General features: G+C 58.9%; 7 protein-coding genes across 7 annotated transcripts; 2 read left to right on the top strand and 5 right to left on the bottom strand.

Annotated features, from left to right (window-relative positions):
• Positions 1-307: 307 nt before the first annotated feature.
• B0I36DRAFT_349842 (P-loop containing nucleoside triphosphate hydrolase protein) lies at positions 308-2,855 on the bottom strand (the record flags this gene model as incomplete). The annotated part of the gene is made up of 3 exons (XM_046156840.1): positions 308-2,611; position 2,637; positions 2,815-2,855. 3 exons carry the CDS (start codon positions 2,853-2,855, stop codon positions 308-310), a joined length of 2,346 nt encoding a protein of 781 aa, XP_046011142.1.
• A 1,306-nt stretch (positions 2,856-4,161) lies between these two features.
• Positions 4,162-5,846, bottom strand: B0I36DRAFT_374569 (P-loop containing nucleoside triphosphate hydrolase protein; the record flags this gene model as incomplete). Its single annotated transcript, XM_046160285.1, has 2 exons — positions 4,162-5,658; positions 5,733-5,846. 2 exons carry the CDS (start codon positions 5,844-5,846, stop codon positions 4,162-4,164), a joined length of 1,611 nt encoding a protein of 536 aa, XP_046011141.1.
• Positions 5,847-7,178: 1,332 nt separating this feature from the next.
• Positions 7,179-8,066, top strand: B0I36DRAFT_349840 (uncharacterized protein; the record flags this gene model as incomplete). Its single annotated transcript, XM_046156839.1, has 1 exon — positions 7,179-8,066. One exon carries the CDS (start codon positions 7,179-7,181, stop codon positions 8,064-8,066), a length of 888 nt encoding a protein of 295 aa, XP_046011140.1.
• A 681-nt stretch (positions 8,067-8,747) lies between these two features.
• Positions 8,748-11,082, bottom strand: B0I36DRAFT_363469 (fungal-specific transcription factor domain-containing protein; the record flags this gene model as incomplete). Its single annotated transcript, XM_046158811.1, has 4 exons — positions 8,748-9,867; positions 9,954-10,087; positions 10,169-10,482; positions 10,566-11,082. 4 exons carry the CDS (start codon positions 11,080-11,082, stop codon positions 8,748-8,750), a joined length of 2,085 nt encoding a protein of 694 aa, XP_046011139.1.
• A 1,012-nt stretch (positions 11,083-12,094) lies between these two features.
• Positions 12,095-14,410, bottom strand: B0I36DRAFT_126613 (uncharacterized protein). Its single transcript, XM_046148132.1, has 2 exons — positions 13,359-14,410; positions 12,095-13,293 (listed from the first exon to the last, which is right to left on the bottom strand). The coding sequence occupies exons 1-2, from the start codon at positions 14,272-14,274 to the stop codon at positions 12,206-12,208; spliced, it is 2,004 nt and encodes a 667-aa protein (XP_046011138.1). The 5' UTR covers positions 14,275-14,410; the 3' UTR covers positions 12,095-12,205.
• An 850-nt stretch (positions 14,411-15,260) lies between these two features.
• Positions 15,261-16,991, bottom strand: B0I36DRAFT_244426 (uncharacterized protein; the record flags this gene model as incomplete). Its single annotated transcript, XM_046150057.1, has 1 exon — positions 15,261-16,991. The coding sequence occupies one exon, from the start codon at positions 16,989-16,991 to the stop codon at positions 15,261-15,263; it is 1,731 nt and encodes a 576-aa protein (XP_046011137.1).
• Positions 16,992-18,575: 1,584 nt separating this feature from the next.
• B0I36DRAFT_349836 (uncharacterized protein) lies at positions 18,576-19,604 on the top strand (the record flags this gene model as incomplete). The annotated part of the gene is made up of 1 exon (XM_046156838.1): positions 18,576-19,604. The coding sequence occupies one exon, from the start codon at positions 18,576-18,578 to the stop codon at positions 19,602-19,604; it is 1,029 nt and encodes a 342-aa protein (XP_046011136.1).
• Between the last annotated feature and the right edge of the window lie 1,191 nt (positions 19,605-20,795).

Below are 20,795 nucleotides of genomic sequence, written 5' to 3'. Positions count from 1 at the left end.
CACAACTCTTGATTTACAGCTTGGCCATGACCCCTGCGAGTCAAGCTGGGGAATATTATTCGAGCAGTCACCAACAGTCAGGAACACTCGTCTGAGCAAGGTAATTGCGAGCGCCATTCATGACTTTGTTTATTCATGGCATTTTCTCATAAACGTCATTGTCTATGTCCGTCCGGGGCGGGCTCTAATCACAAAGGGAAACTTTTTTCAGTCATGCCCATGGCCCATGGTCTATGTCGTACCCGTTCATGTCCCGATGCTTATCTCATGTTTTGTCGGCCCAGTTCCCTCCATTGAATGAACCAAATCATCTCCTTCCACCGCGGCCACCACCACCACCGCCGCCGCCGCCTCCTCCACGTCCACCGCCACCACCCCCTCCTCTCGCCGCCTTGGGCGCATCCGGCCCGACAATAAGACCCTTGACCCCCTTGAGCCCCATCTTGCCGACCGTGCTCTTCTGCAGGGTCGGCACCTCTGGCGCGCCGAGCCCGTCCAGCGCGTACCGGTTGGCCTCGCGCACCAGGGTGGCAGCGTCCCAGCCCAGGGGCTTCATGTAGCTCTTGTAGAAGCCCAGCCAGCCCTGGTACGTCTTGGCCTGGGTGTCGAGCCGCTCCGCGACGGCGAGCACGTCGGCCTGCGCCGACAGGTCCGCGGGCTGCTGCTCCTGGAAGGTGATCTCCTTGAGGGTGTATTTTGGGAAGTACCCTTCCTGTTGGGTGATGATGAAGTGGCCCCTGCCCTCGGCGCCCGCGCGCGCGGTCCGGCCCAGCCGGTGGATGTACGACTCCTTGTCCGAGGGGATGCCCGCCTGGAACACGTTGGTTATGCCCGGGAAATCCATGCCGCGGGCGATGACGTCGGTCGCGACGAGGATGCCGTTGGGCGCGGTGCGAAACTGGTCCGTCGTCTTGGTGCGCCGGGACTGGGTGAGGCGCGCGTGCAGGGCGCACACGGGCGGGAGGCCGTACTGGGGAGCCAGTGCGGAGAGCACGTCGTGGTAGAAGTCGACGATGCCCGCGGTGGGCGCGAAGATGATGGCTTTAAAAGTGGCCGGGCCGATGGCCGCGAGCTCCTGCCGGATGGTGCCGACGAGGCCGGCGGCCATGTCGGCAAAGTTGGGAACCACGATGAGGTGCTGCGGCACGCGCTCGTGCGTGTTGATCTCGCCCTTGGGGATGGTCGAGATGAACTTGTAGTCGCGCGACAGGGCCAGGTGGGCCACCTTCTCGACGTGGTCGGCAATCGTGGCCGAGAAGAGCATGCCCTGCCGGTTCGACTTTTCCTTGTCCGGCAGGCACCGGATGATCTTCTTGAGGGAGTCGAGGAAGCCCATGTCGAGCAGGCGGTCGGCCTCGTCGAGGACGAGCGTGTCGACGGCCTGCAGCATCTCGGCGACGCTGCCGCCGTCGGTGCCGAGGTGGTCGTACAGCCGGCCGGGGGTGCCGACGAGGATGTCGCACCCGCGGAGGATGCGGCGCTCCTCCGAGTCCTTGTTGGTGCCGCCGATGGCGAGGCAGATCTTGTACTGGGGCATGCGCTGGAGGAGGGCCTCGGCCTCCTTGGCGATCTGCATGGCCAGCTCGCGCGTGGGCGAGATGACGAGCAGCGAGATCTGGCGGCCCGGCGTGAGCTTGCGCTTGAGCATGGACTGGATGGCGGGCAGCAGGAAGGCAATGGTCTTGCCGGTGCCCGTCTTGGCCTGGGCGAGGACGTCCGTGCTTGTCAGCAGCTCGTGGATCGTGGCCGCCTGGACGGGCGTCATGTGGCCAAACTTGAGGTCCTCGGTGATGGTCTGAATGATGGTCGGGTGCACGAGGCCGTCCCGCGCCAGGTCTGCAAACAGCGGCGTGTCCATCGGGATGTCAATCGTCAGCGCCGGGTTGTGGACGGCTGACAGGTCCATCGGCGTCGATGTCCCCGAGTCCATTTGCTGGTCCGAGTCTTCCTGGAGCTGCTGGTGCTGCTGCTGAACCGGACGGCCGCCTCTGCCGCCGCCCCCGCGAGGTCCTCTCTGCCCGAACGGAGGACCGCCGTCTTGGCCATCCTGCTGCTGACCCTGGCCCTGAGGTCTGCCGGGTCTGCCTTTGCGGAAGTTCTTGCCCGCGCCGCCGCGGTACGGATGCCGCCGCTGTTGCTCAGGCATGTCTGTTGTGTCTGTGGGAGGCGGATGGGGAGCTGTGGAATATGACCGCCGGTTGAGCGCTGTGCTGAGAGCAGCACGGGGAGGTGCTGAGACTGACGAAATTACACGTCTGAACGAGACAAAGATGTTGTCCGAGTATCTCGCAATGTACATGTCAGGACCGACGAGCCTGAATGTTGATGCGAGTCGCCTGCAGAATGCGGTAATGCCGGTTTCAGGGTCCTGGTTCTCTGGAGGGATACAGTATATCTCGTGACGTTGTGACTGTGCAGTGGCTGCAGACCTTGGTCGGGCGTGATGCGTTACCGGAACACGGGAGATCGAGTGCTTTGAAGCAAGGAGTACTGAAGTGTATCCTACAGTCTTCATATACGATCTTGATTCGATCTCTGAGCGTATCCCTAAAAAGTTGCAAGCTGCAGCCCCTCGGCCGAGGAAGATTCTCGTTTGCTCCTTTTCATCGCCCTACACAACACAGTGTACAACGCACCCTGATAACATGTCTAATCAGCAATCCCCACTAAAATTTCCCTGCCCGAACTCACCACTTTCTTTATCCCAAGCCTTCCAAGGTTGTTTTTCTCGCGTGAGCCCGCCTGCCTCGCTCCGCTCCACCACCTTCACCACTTTTGTTCTCCCCAGGACAAGCAGCGCGTGGCTGCACCCACCGCCAGCGCGGACGACTCGAGCAGTTGCCGCGCCAAGCCATGACGTACCGATGCCTCGCCTCTCAAGGACGGCTTGTCATATCCCTTTGGGCGCGGGAAGCAGAGTTGGCAACATCTATTGTCACCTGCTTTCTAGACGGTAAGTTGCCATCAAAAGATGCAATCGTGACCTGACAATCGGATTTTAAATTGGGCTTTTTCGACTGTTTGTTTCAACCGTGTCATCTGGCTCTCATTCCATCCGAAGATCAATCCACACCGGCCGTGGTCATGAGCCACGGCCGGCGGCTGTGACGACGTCATGGGCTGCATCGCGTTTCCTATCGCAGCAGTCCGCGTCACAATCGCATACATCGTGCAACGATATAGAACATCACAGTGATAGAGTTGGCAGGTTGTGGATGAAAAGATCCGGCCGCGTAGGCCCATTTATTCAGTAGCTCCAAGTCTCCATTGGACTTGTCGGATCAGCAGATATCCGACGAGAAAATCCTCCAGTTCCTCTTGCGTCCCATCCAAAAAAAAAAGAAAAAAAAACCATTTTTTAAGTGTTTTCTTTGAGTTTTGTTCGTTGTCATCTGTGCTCGGTTTTGTCGTAGCTGGCCAGCCTTGAGCAACTCAACAAGGAGTCTGAGGCACTGGCGTCGCAACAGAGCGGCCATCTCGGCCAAAAGTCGGGTGTGATCGTGATGATGTTGTTCGTGGTGATAGGCTTCATGAGAGAGCAACTCTCCGGCAAATTATGCTCCTGCAGTCGCAGCGATGCAGTGCAAAAGTGCCATCATGTGGAATGCAGACTCCATCGAAACCATTGGTGAGGAGGGTCGTGTTGAGTTGAGAGTTGAGAGTTGTGTGGCCAAGTGGTCAACAGTTGCTGGCTGGTCAGTCACCAGCTTGTCGCCTCTGCCTCGTCAGAATCGACAGAAAAGGGGTATTCGTGAAGATGCAAAACATTTGCGTCCGTCCCCCCCACCAGGTCGCCCAAGAGTCATCCTCCACGCAATGCCAAAAACGCCATAAACAATGAACGCCAGTCTTTTCGCCTTCGATCCCGCCGTCATTCCCAAGCATAACAATAATGAGTTCGCGCCTAGTGTCTTTGATGCTGAAAGTGCCGAGACAATCGCAGATGGTAAGGCCGTAGATGTGAAAGCCAAAAGAAACGTAGTCGTTGTTGATCGTCGTCGTGGGTATGTCACAAAACGGCGACCCAGATCCAACCACCAAATATGTACAGTGCAAGGCGATTTTGCGTCACTTGGGACGTCGTCATTGCAGTAGTCGTTTGCCTTGCGACTGGGATCGCCCCAGCCCCGCCTGCTGCCGCCACATGTGATGATGTGCATTTTAAGCCTGCTGAGGCTGCTGGCCCTGTGGGCGGCCGCCACCGCCACGGCCATTGAAACCGCGGCCGCGGCCACCCTGACCCTGACCCTGGCCGCCACGTCCACCACGGCCTCCACGACCGTTGTTCTGGTACTGACGCTGCTGGCCGTCATTGTAATCGCTGCGACCCTGGCCACCGCGGAAGTTGCCCTGAGGAGCACCACCACCGGGCTGGTGCTGGGGCGGAAGGCTGGGCTGCCTCTGATGCTGAGGCTGCTGCTGCTGCTGCTGAGCCTGCTGAGCCTGCTGAGCGGCCTGAATGGTCTTGGTGTTGTAGTTGTTGACAGGGCGGGGAATGTTCTCCGGGTTCTCGTAAACGTAGAGGCTCTTGTCAATGTTGGCGGGGATGGGCTGGATCTCGGTACCCAGATCCTTCTCAATGTTGTAGAGATTGAAGCGGTCCTCCCAGTTGATCAGGTTGATCGCGAGACCCAAGTGGCCGTAACGTCCAGAGCGACCGATGCGGTGCAAGTACGTCTCGGCGTTCTTGGGGAAGTCAAAGTTGATGACGACGTTGACGGCCTGGATATCGATACCACGGGTGAGCAGGTCAGAGCAGACAAGGTTTCGGCAGACACCATTGCGGAAGTCGTGGAAGACGCGGTTTCTGGCCTGCTGCACCATCTTGGCGTGGCTGTAGAAGCAGGAGTAGCCGAGCTCGGTGATCTTCTTGGCCAAGAGCTCGACTCGGTTGGTGGAGTTGCAAAAGATGATGGACTGATTGATCTGGAGCTTGGAAAAGAGCGTGTTGAGGCAGTGGACCTTTTGCTTCTCCTCGACGAAAGCATAGTACTGGGTGATACCACGGAGGGTGAGCTCGTCCATCAGATTGATCTCGTACGGGTCGTTCATGTTGCGGTCCGAAAAGTCTTTGACCGAGAGGGGGAAGGTGGCCGAGAATAGCATGACCTGGCGATCCTTGGGGTGGAACTTGAGGAGCTGCTCGATGACGGGTGTGAACTCGATCGACAAGAGCTTGTCTGCCTCGTCCATGATAAAGGACGGGCACTCGCTCAGATCGGCGACGTTCTTGCTGGCGAGATCGAGGATACGACCAGGCGTGCCCACTACTATGTGGACAGGATCCTGGAGACGGACAATGTCGTCGCGGAGGGCCGTACCGCCAGTGGTGACCATGACGTTGACGCCGAGGTGCTTTCCGAGAGTCTTGCAGACTTGTGATGTCTGCATGGCAAGCTCTCGGGTGGGCACCAAGATCAGAGCCTGAATCTTGTTGAGCTTGGGGTTGATGCGCTCCAGGACGGGGACGACAAACGCCGCCGTCTTTCCTGTTCCGTTCTTGGCTCGGGCTAGTATATCTCGGCCGGTAAGCGCGACGGGGATCGATTCTTCTTGGATGGGGGAGGGTCTTTCGTAGCCGGCTTCGAAGATGCCCATGAGCAGATCGCGCTTCAGAGAGAAGTCCTCCCACTCCAGACCTTTCGTGTTTGTGACATCCTGCAACGTTGGAACAAGGTCAGCAGTCAAATTCGCAGGAGGCACGCCAGAGCCCTGGGCATAGAGTGTCGTACTTCAGTCTGATGCCGGCCGTCCCGTGTGGGGATGTTGAGGTTCTTCTTCCAGTCGTCAGAGGGGCCGTCGCTGATGGTCGACGCCCGCAGCTTCTCTGTTAACGCATCGGTCATTGTGATATGAGGTTATGTGAGATTGGAGGTGGTGACTTTGGTGGGGGCACGACGACTGCTTGTTGTGAGCTGGTAGATTGAGCGTGCCGCTTCGCGATTTGAGAATACGGCTGGCGCGTGGAGAGTGTTCTGGGCTTCTTTACTCGACGAGGACAGGAGGGTTTGCGTCAAGAACGGCGATTCGAGGGCCGAGCAGCGGAGAGATGGACAAAGCAGGGTTGTGGTGTGGCAGCGGTGTCGTTTGTATGGGCCCCTATGATGCAGATGAGATTGGGGGATTGAGATGAGCGTGTGCGTCGTGCTTTGCCTCGCGCTTTGGAAGGTTTGCGGGCGTGGTCAGGAGATTGCTTCGTTCTTGATTGCTGGGGCTTCGGGTGGTGGGTGAGGGCTCAAGAATGGGCAGGCAGCGACCAAAAGTGAGCGGGGAGCTCCGAGGCAGAGAAGGCGTCGCGGGCGTGTCAATGTGTGGCCAGCCGGGGACTCTGTGGTCTGCAAGCGTGGTGTAGCGGAGAGTGCAGTCGTCGTGGATCGTGGGCCGAGAGGAGTGGGAGGGAGGAGGTGGTGGTGTGGTGGTGTTGAAGGGAGCATTCCCAAGCACGAGTATTCCGCCGGGGGTGCGATTTGTGCGAGCAGCAGGAGCCGCCTGGCACCCAGCTGAACCCTGCCTGCGAGTGGCTGCTGCCGTGCCGTGGCCGGTGCCCCTCCTCTCCTCCCCGTCCCTTCGTCGCATTCTCCACCTTTGGCGGGCATCACCAGAGCTGGCATCGTCCCTGTGGTCATATGGGACGCCCTCGCGAGTAGGTTCATCCGCCTGTTTCTCACTCGCAAGCACCATGAGCTGGTACAACCTCGTGCCTCGCACAGAGGCCACCCTGGTGGGCCCTCTATTGCGGAATCAGCGACCCTTCACCACAAGAATCGAGCCATAATAGTAGCGCACCGAGCGACTCCAGACGGAAAGTGCTGCACATGCATCAAGTGTACTACTGTACCAAAGTCAATTGCTGAATTGATGGGAGCTGATGTAGCAAGCTGCAGTCCTGGCATGCAATGGGAGTGCTCTCGCGCTCGCCATCATGACTAATCCACGAAGCCCGAGGCCAACTCCACAGTGACCACCACATTCGCCGCTCCAACCAACCGGCTTGCTCCCTCGCACCTTGACCTTGGTTTGGGGTCGAGCCTACACACCACGCCAAAGGTACCATCATCGCAGCCCCTCCTGCCGGACCGCGAGCACACGACTTTGCCTCCTTCATCCCTCATCGCACCACGCGCCATGAAGGGCCTCCAGGTGGACTCCCCGAGTTCACTCTGTCCAGCCTCGATATCATGATCCCAAAAGGCACACTCTCAGTCGCCAGCCTAGCGTCACAGTCACATCCGGCTCTCCCACCTGCAGTCTTAGCCCCGTGGGCAGCTCCGCACAGGACTACTCCATCAGCATGTCCGGTCTCGGCCAGTGTCGCGGCTGCCTCACGCCGGCACGCAAGCAACGTCGGGGCGTCCAGTGCTGGTAGCCACCATTGCCACGAGTGGCCAAAGTCTCACAAGCCATCACCGTATGAGATATTTGGACAGCATCGACATGCACCTTACAGCAAGGCCAAGTTCTATGAGCTGGTCAAGATCTACCACCCGGATACGCACCGAAACGGCTCCTCTCGGTCTCCCGTGTCTGACGCGGTCCGTCTCGAGCGCTATCGACTCATCGTTGCGGCCAACAACATCCTCTCCGACCCTGTTAAGCGGCAGTCCTACGACCGCTTCGGCCTCGGTTGGGATGGCCCCGCCGGCGCCGAGACGGCCGCACGAAACGCTGCGTACCGTTCCTGGCGTGAGGAGCCCGGAAACCCGAGCATGAACGCCACATGGGAAGACTGGGAGCGCTGGTACGCCCAGCGGGACGGTCGGGTCTATGCCAAGCAGCAGCCCGTGTACATGCCCAACGGCATGTTCGTCTTTGTGCTGTGCCTCCTCGTCATGGTCGGCAGTGTCGGCCAGGCGCGCCGCGCCAGCGCGAGCACTCTGAATCTTGTCGAGATGCGCGAGCAGAACCACATGGCAATCAGCGACACGATGCGCAAGCGGCAGGTGGACCAGGCTACATTGAACAGGCACGAGAGAGTAGAGCACTTCCTTCGCCAGCGTGACGGCTGGCGGCTTGCCGAGGCTGACTCTCGGGAGCACAATCATTCGGATGAGTCTAGCAACAAGTGACGCGGTTGTACGAAGACCGAGGAATATTCCCTAAGCCATGAGCGGTCTTAGCCGCTCGCCATTTACAAAAATCGAAGGAGATTGGGATGGTACAGAACCCGTGGCGCGAAAAGAAGGTGCATGGTCCATCTGATCATGGCAGAGCACGAGCCAATTCTACGGCCAGACCAAGCGGTAAAGGGCTATCACAGCCTTTCGCGGCCACGATGGCTGCACAGCAAGCCCGCAAATGTATGGATTGTATATTGGTCGATCTTACTGTTGCTGCATACACAATGTTTGAGCATTCGTGTACGTAGAGGCAGTGGCTTTAAATGACACTCAGACCGAACTGGCGGCATCGAGGCTGAAAAGTATCGCCAGGATTTGCCGCCACATCGGAGCCTGCACACCTCTGGATCTTCTAAGTCTCCGGCGTCTCACGGCAAAGGCCAATGAATTGAGGGTTCACGGCCCGTCGCCGCATTTTCAGGCTTTGGCTTTTATGCCATCATGTCTCATTACGCGTGTAAAATACTAGCAGTGTTGATGTTTCGTTTAATATACCAAGCCTCAGCCTATGCATGAAATGGGCGGGCATGACAACTCGAGCATTATTCCCCGCAGGCCGTGCTCGGTCCCCCCGGGATGTGAACATCAAAGCACCATGCGACAACACCACCACCACCGCCAGCATCGTCTCTACGTGACAAAAGCATACGCCTTGTCAAAACAGCTGTCCCAGTCCGTCCTCCCAGAGTCCCAGAACTTGCGCAGCACCATCCTCGCATACTCTGGCAGCGAGGTGCCCACGTCCTGGCCCAGGATCGGCAGCCGGGCCTCGACGAACCTGCGCCGCTCCTCGGCCGTCGCAGCCACCTCCGCGGAGGGGGCATTGCCGCTGCCGCCCCTGCTGCTGTCAACGGTGCTGGCGGCGTCGAAGCCGCACACGACGAGCGGCCACAGCACGCTCTTCTTGAGCCGGGGCGACTCGACGGCGAGCCGGAGCTGCTCGTACAGCCGGGCGCCATGGATGGCGCGGAGCCCCGCGAGCTGGCCCCGCAGAAAAGGCGAGCGGAGGGCGCCCAGGCTCTGGAGCGAGGCGATGAGGTAGATGACCAGGGCGGACTGCCAGAGGCGGCCCAGGACGAGGCGGTCCTCGGGGAAGGACCGGGGCTGTTGTGGCGGTGGCGGTGGTGCTGCCGAGTCCTCGGGGGAGTAGGCGAGGATGTCCTTGAGCAGGGCCCGGGCGTGGGCGTCTACGTCGTGGCGGGCGAGGGCTGGGTCTAGCCAGTATTCCTGCGTGTTCGTGCTGTCGCTGTTGGTGCTGCTGTCACTGTTGCTGTTGCTTCTGGAGAATGTGGTGGTGGTATTGGTATTGGTGGTGGTGGTCTCAGGAAGCAGAGGTAGATCCATGGCCAGCGTCGCGTCCATCATCACGTCGCTCACCATGTCCTGCCGCTGCTGCCGCTTCTGAGCGAAGTCGTACCCGTCGCTGCTGCTGTTGCCCTGGTGTTCCGGCGTAGACCACAGCGGCAGCTCCATCATGCTGCCGTTCTCCTCGGACCACAGCAGCGGCGGTTGCGACTGCGGCGTGATCGAGCGGCTGGCCGGCGGCGGCGGCGCCATGAAGTTGGCCAGGGCCTGCTGCGCGCGGAGGTAGTTGATCTCGACAATGGTGACGAACAGCGCCGGCGGGCACAGGCACGTCGGGTAGCTGCCCTCGCCGTACATGGTGGCGAGCAGGTCGATGAGCTCGTAGTGCGAGACGGCAGAGTTGTCGCACAGCGGAGGACACGTCGTGTTTGCCATGACTCCGACCCTTTTATAAAGAGATTAGTTAGTCAGAAAAGAAAAACAAGTCACGGGACCGCAGCTGCCCATCAGCCAAAAGTAAAACCGGCTTACATGAAGAAACTGCTCAGGCCGATGGATAGTGACGGCAGGTTCTTGAGGAACTGCCTGGGCCCTCCTCGGAGCTCAATCAGTTGCGTTAAGCCGTCGAGGTGCTGCCGCCAGTTTGTCGCCGGCATCTGCTGGAGCTGTAGTTACGGAAAGAGAGAACTTGGTCAGCAACTTGGTCGTCGCCCTGTCCTCAAAGTGCATTTCCCCTGGATACTGACCTCGACAAAGAGAAACAATATGATGGTGACAATGGTGCTGTCGCTCGACCGCTTGTCCTCGGACGCAATGTCGTGGCTCAGCTCGCGGATGGCGAGGCAGCGGTGGTGGAACAGCCGCGACCACAGGTCGACCGAGTCGCCCCTGCTGGCGTCCAGCGGGAGCTGGTGGATGCGGTGGCCGATGGCGAGGGCGACGACCGTGTGCCGCAGCCCGTCGGTCAGGTACGGCAGGATCTCCATGGGGAACTTGGCGATGAAGGGGTTTGGGGCCAGTTCGAGGGCCGAGTCGTAGCTGGGGAGGACCCAAGTGTTGTCTGTTGTGATGATCAATCAGCATTCACAACTCAAACTCGTGAGGGAGGTATCGCATCCAAGTCGCCCCGCCACAGACACCTACAGTAATACGCAGCCTGGACGACATCACAGGTGGTCGAGCGCAGGTCGACGTGCGGAAGGACTGGCAAGCATCCATCCTGCTGTTGCGGCGAGCTCTTGAGCCCGTCCGCTGTCGGGGCCGTCGCCGTGACGGACTGCCTCTGCTCCTGCTTCTTCTTTCTCGCGGGTGCCCTGCTGGCCGGCTTACCCCCCGCCTTGCCGCCGTCGGCCAGTGCCGTGAGTTTCTTGTGCCGCGGCCGGGACGAGATGGTGCCGGTGGCAATCCACTTGAGCGGCTTCTTGTCGTCGTAGCCCGGGCAGACGACGCCGGCGTCGTGGCACTTGCGGCAGTAGGGCTGGCCGGCATCGCAGACGAGGCGGCGGCGGAGACATTCCCAGCAGTGCCGTTTCGCCGGCGGCAGTGGAGCGGACGGCCCGCCGCCAGGGCCGCCTTGCTGTGTATGGCCGAGCGGCGGCGGCTGCTGGAAGGACGACAGCTGAACCGGGCGGCTGAGGTCCAAGGTCATTTCGAAAGCCATCGTGGCATGCTGGGTTTTCGGCTACAGCTTTGTGGAGCGTGGTCCCAGGACGAGGAGGTCGGTGTTTCCGCGCGCAGAGGTTGTTCTCAGAGGCCGGCCATGGGCAGCATCTTGTAATCCCTGGGGCGATGACGAACTACACACCTATGCTCGACACTAGGTAGAAGTTTGGGGGCCGGAGCCGGGCGCCAGGCACGACATGCCGCAGTTGGCCCCCATGGATGCTGTAAGCATGCACACATGCAATGGGATCCGCCCCTCGGTTGGAGTGGAGGTACAGGTATAACTGACAAGGTCTCGCTGTTTGTCCTCGCGGGGAGCCCGCCAATGGTTTCGCTTGGGACGCGAGCAACCATGGGTTCACGGAGCACGGAAGGGCAGTCATTGGACCCGGCGCAAAGCTGACGCCTGCAGCCCTAAAACTCGCCGGCAGGGCCTGTCTTTCGGTCTATTCTTTAAGCCGCGCAGACCGCCAATTACAACTACGGGCAACTGCGCAGACTAATTAAGCTCTAGCAAGACAGCTATGGAGACTCGCAAAAGCTTGGCCATCTTTTATCCTAATCGGGACAGGCGCCTACGTGATGTCACCCTGTCTCGTTACAGTCACTCACTGGCTGGATAAGTTGGACACGCAGACACGCAGACACGCAGGCAACGCTCAAATCGGACGAGCCAAGATAGCTCAGTGCTCCCCATGTGGCCGGATTCAGTCCTGCAGCTCGTCGGCGACAAATGACACTTTCCAAGAAAGGCAGGCGGCGGGGGCGATCGCCGCCTCTTTTCTGGTGTTGCAGATTCCATTATTTGGAGATAGGCAAAAATGGTCACATAGGCGTGATAGGCATCAAGTTTACGAGTCTCCTGTGACAAGGCGGGATGGTGACTGGGGAGAAGGATGAATACCCAGACTTTGTCATCACGAAGGGGCTGGTTGCCCTCGTCAGTCGGTTCTGGCAAGTGATCTGTTTCGTCAACGATATATAAGTACACCAATTCCCCACGACGATTCGAATTATTCGCTTTTGCAACAGGAAAGACACATCCTAGCCGTATACCAGGGCAACGAAGGCAACCACAAAAATCTCACCCGACAAGACATTATTGTCATCTGCCCTTTCCCTTACAAATCGTCCACCCAGCCCATCCTCTCCCTCCTGGGATCCGACACGCGCGCAAACTCGAGCAGCAGGCGCAGCACGTACACCTGCATATCCTCCTTGCGCAGCACCTTCTCCGCCCACTCCTTGCCCTCCATGGCAATCTTCTGGGCGGCGGCGTCGTGGCCCGGCACCGTCTGCCCGTAGCCCAGGAAGTACTCCATGATACCGTAAAAGTCGCCGAACCGGTTGTCCATCGGCACAAAGTGCTTCCACGCGACGAGCCGGCTGTCGTGCCACTCGCGCCACAGCGTTGACTTGATCGGCAGGCTCGTGCTGCGCAGGAACCCCAGGTACCGGCCCGAGAACGAGTTGCCGTCAATGTCGGGCAGGAACTTGCAGTCGAACTGCTCGCGCATCGTCTTGCCCGGGTTGATGGAGAAGTAAGGGTCCGTGTACGGGCACGTCACGCCCTCGTGCGGCACCGCGTCGTCGCACATGAGGTCCGTCAGGCCGACGTCCGAGAACTGCGACACCCACTCGCCCAGCCGCTTCTCCTTGACGGCCATCAGGTCGTAGTTGGCGGCCGGCAGCGCAAAGTTGACGGGCTTCTCTAGCCCCTCGGCCGCCCGTGTCAGGCTCGTGCCGTTGTTCATCGACACGAATCGGTGCCGCTGGAAGCCCTTCCACGTCGTCTCGGTGTTCTTGCCTCCCGTGCCCACGCCGCGCCACACCACGTCGCACTTCTTGTCGGCCCACGCCGGGCCGTGGTCGTTGCCGCCGGTGAACCGCTCCTCCTCGTTCCAGTACATGGGCGCGGGCAGCAGGATCTCGTTGTTGGTCGCAAGCTTGCTGCCGCCAAACATGGGGAAGAGCGTCTTGGTGGCCGACGTGGACAGGGGGTGGATGAAGATGCCCTCCAGACCCTGCAGGTCGGGCTGGTGGCAGAATTCCGTCGAGAGCGAAAAGTTGGAGACGTAGCCCTGGTACTGGTGAGGCGTGGCCCAGGTCGGCTCAACGACAGGCGTCTTGTCAAAGGTCTCGAGGAGGGGCTTCTTGCGAGCAGGGCTGTCAGGAGGGCAGCCGCGGCGGGCGATATCCCAGTAAGGGCCTATACCGTCATCGTTAGCAGGCGGCCACATCTCGCACACTGTCCAGTGACTTGCTGAAACTCACTCGTGTTCTCCCACTTCTTGTCCCGCGTGCCGGTCTTGGTCTCCATCTCCTTGACAGGGGGCAGCTCGACCATCACGTCCAGAACGTCCTTGGTCGGGATCAGCTTGCGGCCCTTCTTCTCGCGCTCCATGTACTTTTCGATGTCCTCCCACGGCACAACCAGGCGCGGCTCGTCCATGGCATTGAGGGCCAGGTCCATGTCGGGAAGCTCGTGCTCGACAGTCTGGATCAGCTTGAGCCAGATCTGCGTCCAGAACCAGTCACTGCCGGCGGTCGCCTTGCCGTTGCGGATGTTGATGGTCATCTCGAAGTCCCACGACTCCTTGCGGATCACCTTGGGGTCGACGCCCCAGAAGGGGCCCAGGTCGTGGTAGATCTGGTCGAAAAAGTCCTCGACCATGACGCTCTTCTTCTCCTTGGCGAACTCGTACCACGCCTTGAAGCCCGGCGGCGGGTGCCGGCCGCGGCGCGCGCGGTACGCAGAGGCGGCCTCCTTGAGGGACGAGGCCTCCTTGGCCATCATGGCGTCAAAGTCCTGCTGCGCGCTCTTGATCAGGGCGTCGATCGGGTGCGTGTGCCCGGTCGAGTCCGGGCTCGCGTGGACGGGCGGCTTGGGCAGGGGCTCCGTGCTCGCGCCATAATCGGGTCGGTGGTCCTGCTCCTCGTTCTTGTGCTCGTAGGCCGGGTTGTGCTCGACGGAGGCGCCCTTTGGCGGGACGTTGTGCGCCGGGCCGTGGTTCGTGTCGGGATAGGTAGAGCCAGAGCTGCTGCTGCTCGTGCCCGTGACGTACGATACGGGGGCACTGGGCGAGGACGAGCCCATGTAGTACAGGAAATAGATGACAATGACCGAGGGGATGATGTAGCGCACGAGGTGCGACGGCCGCCTCGGCGGGAAGGCCGATGATCGCATCATGGTGTCGGCGTCGCGTGGGCCTGCGGCGGCAGAAGCAGCCTTATTTGGGTTTGTTGCTGTCGCTGGGGGCTCAGTAGATCGCAGCGGCCTGGCCTCACGGGAATCGAAATGAGCCAAGAGGTCGTGAGCTCACGTGTCGACTCGTGCGAATGACGTCGAGTCGAGGTGAGAGATGTCCTCTATCGAATCGGGGAGAGGGAAACGTGAAGCCGCAAAGACGCGCTCAAGATCCTCGTCGTTGTCGTTGTCGTCGTCGTCGTCGAAAGATGTAGTTAAGGAGCGTGGAATGGCGGGCACGGCCGCATGTCGATTACGGCACAACCAATGTCGAAAGCCGCTCGCTGGTGCGGACAGAGATTGTAGAGAAATAGCCCTGGACTGTCCAAGAAGGACGGTGGTGAGACAGCAAAGAACAACAGTGTGCTCGCGTGAAGACCAAACCACGCGTGCCGTGTCAGCTTTACAGTTTTGGGGGGGTCTCGACCGTTCAAGAATTAAGTTGGATCTACACTGGACGGGTATCGCTGCCGGAGGGGAGGGATTCAGTCAGCACAGCCCTGGAGGGCACAGTAGGGCATACAGTGGAGCTGGAGCCGAACAATGGGGCCCTGTCTTGTCAGCTCAGGTGGTTCAGCTGCCACCTGGCCTGGACCCCTGATCGTCCCAGCCAACGACGTGCTCTGCTGCGCTTGGGAGTCTGCAGATGCACAGTGCGGTGCACGCCACCCCCTATCTTTAGGGCATCGAGATATGCCATGGGATGCCTCTGGTCACTTTATACGATGAACATGCATCCATACCTAGGTAAGTATGCTTTCAAGATAACCCAATTCGCTGGTCTACTTAGGTATCCACTCTCGACACTTCTTTCACTGACAACCAAGATCATGGTGGTGTGAAATGTCTTTTGTAGTCTAATCCAACTCCACGGGTATATGGTTATTTTACATGATATGTACACTACACAATATGCAGGACCGGACCAACTACGCATCGCTGACAATCATGTCCTCCGTCTCTCCCTCCGTCTCGTAGAACCGAGAGATGAGCTCAGGAAAGTCTGGCCGGAAGGGCCACTCCATCCACAGCTCCAGCAGCTGCTCCCACTGCCTCGCGTTCAGCAGCCTCGGAGTAAGCGCGGCCAGCTTGTGCGGGATGTGTGGCACGCCCCCTTGCGCCGGGTCGCGGACGCTCGTCCAACGCGGCAGGATGTACTCGGCGGCGCCCGGCCACATCGAGTTGAGCACGCGGTCGATCGGCTGCGACCCAGACAGCAGCATGTACGACATGATGTGCTCCATGACGTCGCCGCCGCGGTTGGAGTTGGGGCCGGCCTGGCGGATCAACGGGTGCACGGGCTTTGGCTGGATGTCGAGCAGGTTGCACTCGACGCGCGGGAAGAAGTCGGACTCGCGCACCGCTATGGGCTCGTACACCTTCCGGTCCCAGTGGAGAACAGGGGGATCTTGACGCACGAGATGCATATTGGATCGGTACGGCGGGAACTCGACGAGGAGAGAGCGGAAGCAGTCGCGGAGCTTGGCGTCCCACTCGTCGGCGAGTTTCTGCGCGGCTTCGGTAGTGTACGTCCCGCTAGCTTCCATGCCATGGGCCCTCTTCTGCAGGTTGTCGAGCGCCTGTGACAGCTGCAGTGCCTGGTCTTGTTTCTTCTCCTCCGAGCTTTGCCTGTACCGGTGATTGGCCAGCGTGTTGTACTCGGGGCTGTCCTTCTTGATCTTGTCCGAGGCTTCGAGAGACTCGAGGCTCTCCAGCGCGTGGGTAAAGGTACGTCGATAGATGGGAACGGCCGTGCCGGGGGCGTCCACCTCGACCCCGTCCGCAAGCTCTTTCTTGATCTCGGAGAACATCTTGGGCTCGCGCTTCGCCGGCAGCGTCATGCCCGCCTCCTCCATCTTCTTGATGACATTGACAGTCATGTACGTGTCCAGGTTGTAGTCGCGACCATACCAGGACGGATCCGGCGCGTACAGGCTGCACACCTCGCGCACCCACTCGCAATATAGCTCCGTCGTGATGGCGAGCTTCTTGCGCTTCTGCACGTGCCGGGGCAGCAGGCCCTGGGTGTCGTCGACCCGGGCCCAGATGAGCATCCGGACCTGGCCGTACTTTTGGAACAGCGAGCTCGTACGGATGCTGTCGATGAACTGATGGAAGACGAGCTTGGCGACCGAGTCAAAGCGGTTGTACTTTTTCTTTGGGTGGAACGCCAGGTTCGCGGTGACGAGCAGCGTGTCGTTCCTCTTGAGCAGGTCCTCGCCCTCGCGCACCTCTTGGTGAGGCAGGTATTCTGGTGTGAGCACTTGGTTGAGATCTTTCCACAGGATGCCAGACTTGGGCACCAGGATGGTCCCCTCCTTGTCGAGGAGAGGTTTCAAGAACGGCTCGTAGAACTTGTCGTCGGGCTCCATCAGTATGTGTGTCCTGGGTTTGAGGAACTCGTTGAGTTTGCTGCTCCAGACGCCAGTGCCTGGGTAGAGGTCGATGATGTCGCAGCCGCGATGACGCTCGAGGTCACTGCCGACATAGCGTATTATATCATCGCAGAGGTCTTCGGCTGTGATGTTGACCCGCGTCTTATCGGCCGACGGGGCTTTCCTGGATCTGGGCTTCTTTGGGGCCTCATCCTCCTTGGCAGGGACCGACCCGGGACGTTTCCTTGGCTTGTAGATACCCGTCGCGAGGAGCTGCTTGGCCATGGGGTTTTCTGCTATGACGTGTTCGCGTTCCAACGATTTGCTGGTGGTTGAGGCGATGATGGTCGCTCCTCTCTGCAGTGGCGGGAAGCGGCGAGACGACGGAGGTGTCACCCGGGCAGGAAAGCGCAAGACGCGTGACGGAAGGCGGAGAGCAGACATGTGAAATGTTTTGCTGCAGACGGGTGACTGCCGGAGCGACCCTGGCTGCCTTTATGACTGAGCAACAGCGACTCCGCCGAGCGTATATATCAAAAGAGGGTGCCCGCAGATTGCAGTGCGCACTTCCCCCAAAGCCCTCTCCTCCGGGACCTCAACTGACCCAGAACCTTGTGCAAATGTTCGTCCGATGACGACTCGACGACGGGCTTCAGATGCGTGTCGGGTACATGTTAGTGACGGTGCGGTGGACCCACTTGCACCAGCGGCGTCTCGGTGAACTGTTTTCTGCCTTGCTTCACCACTTGCGCTCTGGCAAGGCACCATCCATGCAACATACAGGCACGAGGTGCCAGCATACCCTTTCTGAGCCGACTCATCGAGTTGCTCGTGACTCCAGAAACCGTGGAGTTGGACACCATAGACGAATTGGCAGGCTCTCTAGGTTCGAGGATTGCAAGCAGTGGCTCCTTCGAAACCTTGATCTTGGACAGGACTTTGGCAGCACATTGGGTGGCGTCGACCTGAGTGCACTGACGGGTTTCGAGGGGCGAGCCGCTGGTGTCTGATGGCACTTCTTTGAGGGCTGCATCTGGCTCAAAAAGTGCATAGACTTCGGACTGAGAGTCACCTCAGGTGCACACCCGCAGCCTGGAGAAGGTCGTGGGATTGGACCAGAGTCATCCACCGAGGCTTGTGCCTGAGCAACCTCCGATGACGGCAAGCAGTCGGGCTTGCCCGTGGAGTCAGACTGACTGTTGGTGCTGTGCAGGAAAGTTCCGTGGACCCTGGCGAGCCTGGGCTGCCGCTGCATCTCCAAATATCCCTGTCAACAAGGATGTTGGATCACTGGAGGTCCTTGTGCAAGGGATTGCCATCGTGTATTATGGCAAGTGAACCGTTCTGGCGGAGAAGGCGAACCAACAGGATATGGATCTTGGCGTGTCCAACGCGGTCCATAATCTGCGAGTGAACTGGGATAGCCTGGTCCATGTTGGCTCCTAAGGCGTCGTGTACCTCCACCTCGACTGACTGCCAGCCTGGCCAGACCACTCTTGAAGCATATAATTAACTCGGGTACGCAACCTGGCACTCTTGCTTCTGCTCTGTCGTGGTCGCGAGACCTCCTTTTTCCACCCAAAAATGGCACCTCCTCTCCTCGCAGCTCTTCCAACCGAGCTCCTCGACCAGATTCTTGACGACTTGGCACTTCACAACCTCTTTCTTTTGTGCGTCTGCTGCAGGGCTCTCCAGCAGCGGGTGGAACCATTTCTTTACAAGTGCGTTTTGAAGCGAGAGGATGATCGATATAAATTCTCTTCGGTGGATTGGGGTTTGAAACTGGGTAATGACGCAACACTCGCCAAGGCAGTTCGATAGAATGCCGTGGGAGGCTACGACCAGGGCTTGTACGGATTGTTCTGTCTGATGCGTCAGCGCCGCCTGGAAAGCTTCAAACTCCTCTGGGACAGCAACTATTGGGATCCTTCAGCCCGTATGCCGAGACGAGCCGCTGCGATTGCGACATGTGATGAATATCAACGAAAGCATTCATATTTGTACGTCTTCCGGCACGCCTGTGCACCGGAGTTCCACGACTTCATGAAGCACATGCTTGAGCACCCCTGCAGAACTCAGCACCAGGAGGGCCAAGCCATTGCCGACATTTGTCTTTGCAATGTCGTGCGAAGACAGGATTCTTCCCTAAGCTTGGTACAGCATGTCCTAGATCACGGTGCTTCACCAAACCGTTACCAGGAGACAGGATATACAAAAGATGAGCCTGTTTCTCTAGCCATCAGGCATGGTCGTTTGGACACATTCCAGCTGCTGCTGTCCAGCGGCGCGAGTATCCATGGGAAGCGCTTCGGCTTGGGCAGAGACCGGATTCTCCAGATACCTATATTCGCCGCGGCCACGCACATGGCTTCCCATGGTCCACTCCTTGTACTCAAATGCCTCGACGAGGGCGCCAGGATCAACCACACTGCTCGGATCATCGACAGAAGCAAGCCGAGCCTTGGCACTGGCAGCCATCGCGGTGCCCTGGTGCCGCTGCCCATATACGCCTACCTTGCGGCGATCACGGACTGGGAGCCACACCCGGCAGCACCCAAACTCGGTCCCATCGGCGGAGTCAAGCTTTGGTTGGATCACGGCGTCACTGTCGCGCAGAACGGCATACCAATCTTTGACGACGACATCCAACCTCGCATGGGTCGTCGTAGACTTCCAATACTGTCACTCGTCTGTTTTGTGCTTCTTCAGCGAGGTATCCGACGTCTCCGGAAAGACGACTTTTTTGAGTTCATCAGATTCCTTGCCGGTCTTGGATCATCGCACGAACAGGTTCTGGAACTACGCAACATGTATCACGACATATATCTCAGAGAGGGCTCGATTGTTCGGGAGCGATGGTCTGCGATTCTTTTGCTTCTGGGTTGCGATGAACCTTAGTTATGCTTTAGAGCTATCACCACAGGCGCATCTTTTTTTCCTTTTGCATCTTGATTGGCTGCATGTTTGCGCGAGCTTCTGCTGCTCTGTTCGTGTTCATCACTTTTGATCAGGAGTGTTCTCTGCTCCATGAATTGTGGTTCTCGTAAATCACAATCTTGAGCAATAGCTCTCGTAGGATCGGTCCTCGCACCCAACTCAATCGTTCTTTCACAGGCTATGATTCGCAGCTCACGTGGGGGACAACGTTTTGGGGTATTGCGTGGGCTTGACAGAAGAGCCGGTGCTCAAGCTCTGGCCATTTGCAACCACAATTGCAAATAGCAAAATAATTAAGAATTGCTCCGTAATATCTACTGCCAGAATTATACGGTTGTCTTACAACCACAACTATATCGGATGCGACAGACTGCAAGCTGCTCTTCGCGACAGCAGCCTATCCCCACAGCTCGACTGCAGAACGCCACCGCCACTATCACCTCCAAAGCAGAATACTAGGACGACGACCTTGGATACCCCCGACGATCCAAAAAGAATAGCAAAACGTACAACACCGGGGATTCGCTGGTCGTCACCGACCCAACTACTGATCCGGCGGTATCGAGCTTATGGAAAGGGGAGCGGACGGGACCCTCAGCTTTCTCGATCCTATGGTCGTACGTGACGGGTTGTGGTGTTATTGAGGTATATGCGATATCAAGCGTGTGTCTGACTGCCGAGCACGTCCACGCGCATCACGTAACTTGTGGTAACCAATCGACGTCGGTACTTGATTAGGATGGTGGCTGACCTGCCGAATTATCGAGCTAGACACGGCAATTACCTAAGACTTACCTATCTGATAGCCAGGCATGAATCACGGGGCCCTATGATATGAATCGCCGAAGTCGACCCTAAGTGCAGGATCAACCGATGTGGATGGCCACGCCTGAGAAATAGATGGCGCGGGAATGGAACCAATCTGGCCGACTGTTCGACAGGCCGTGCGCAAGTTAATTGCCATGCCATTTCGGCGGATACCATCGGCCCCATGAGGCCCCACCAGGCGCCGTGGTGCGGCGTTGGCTGGAGCAGTCGGGGTTTGTTCCTGGCTGCGCCGTGCTTTTCTCGAGGAGGGGAGGGCTGTCTGCGCCGGACCTCCCGGGCCGCGGCCGTGACAGGCAAGTGCCGACATGTTCGACAGAGTTTCTA

This window comes from Microdochium trichocladiopsis (genome assembly GCF_020744255.1).
Source record: "Microdochium trichocladiopsis strain MPI-CAGE-CH-0230 chromosome Unknown B0I36scaffold_6, whole genome shotgun sequence".
NCBI lineage: Eukaryota > Fungi > Ascomycota > Sordariomycetes > Xylariales > Microdochiaceae > Microdochium > Microdochium trichocladiopsis.
Note: the sequence above shows the minus strand (reverse complement) of the source record. Positions and strands in the feature narration are given on the sequence as shown.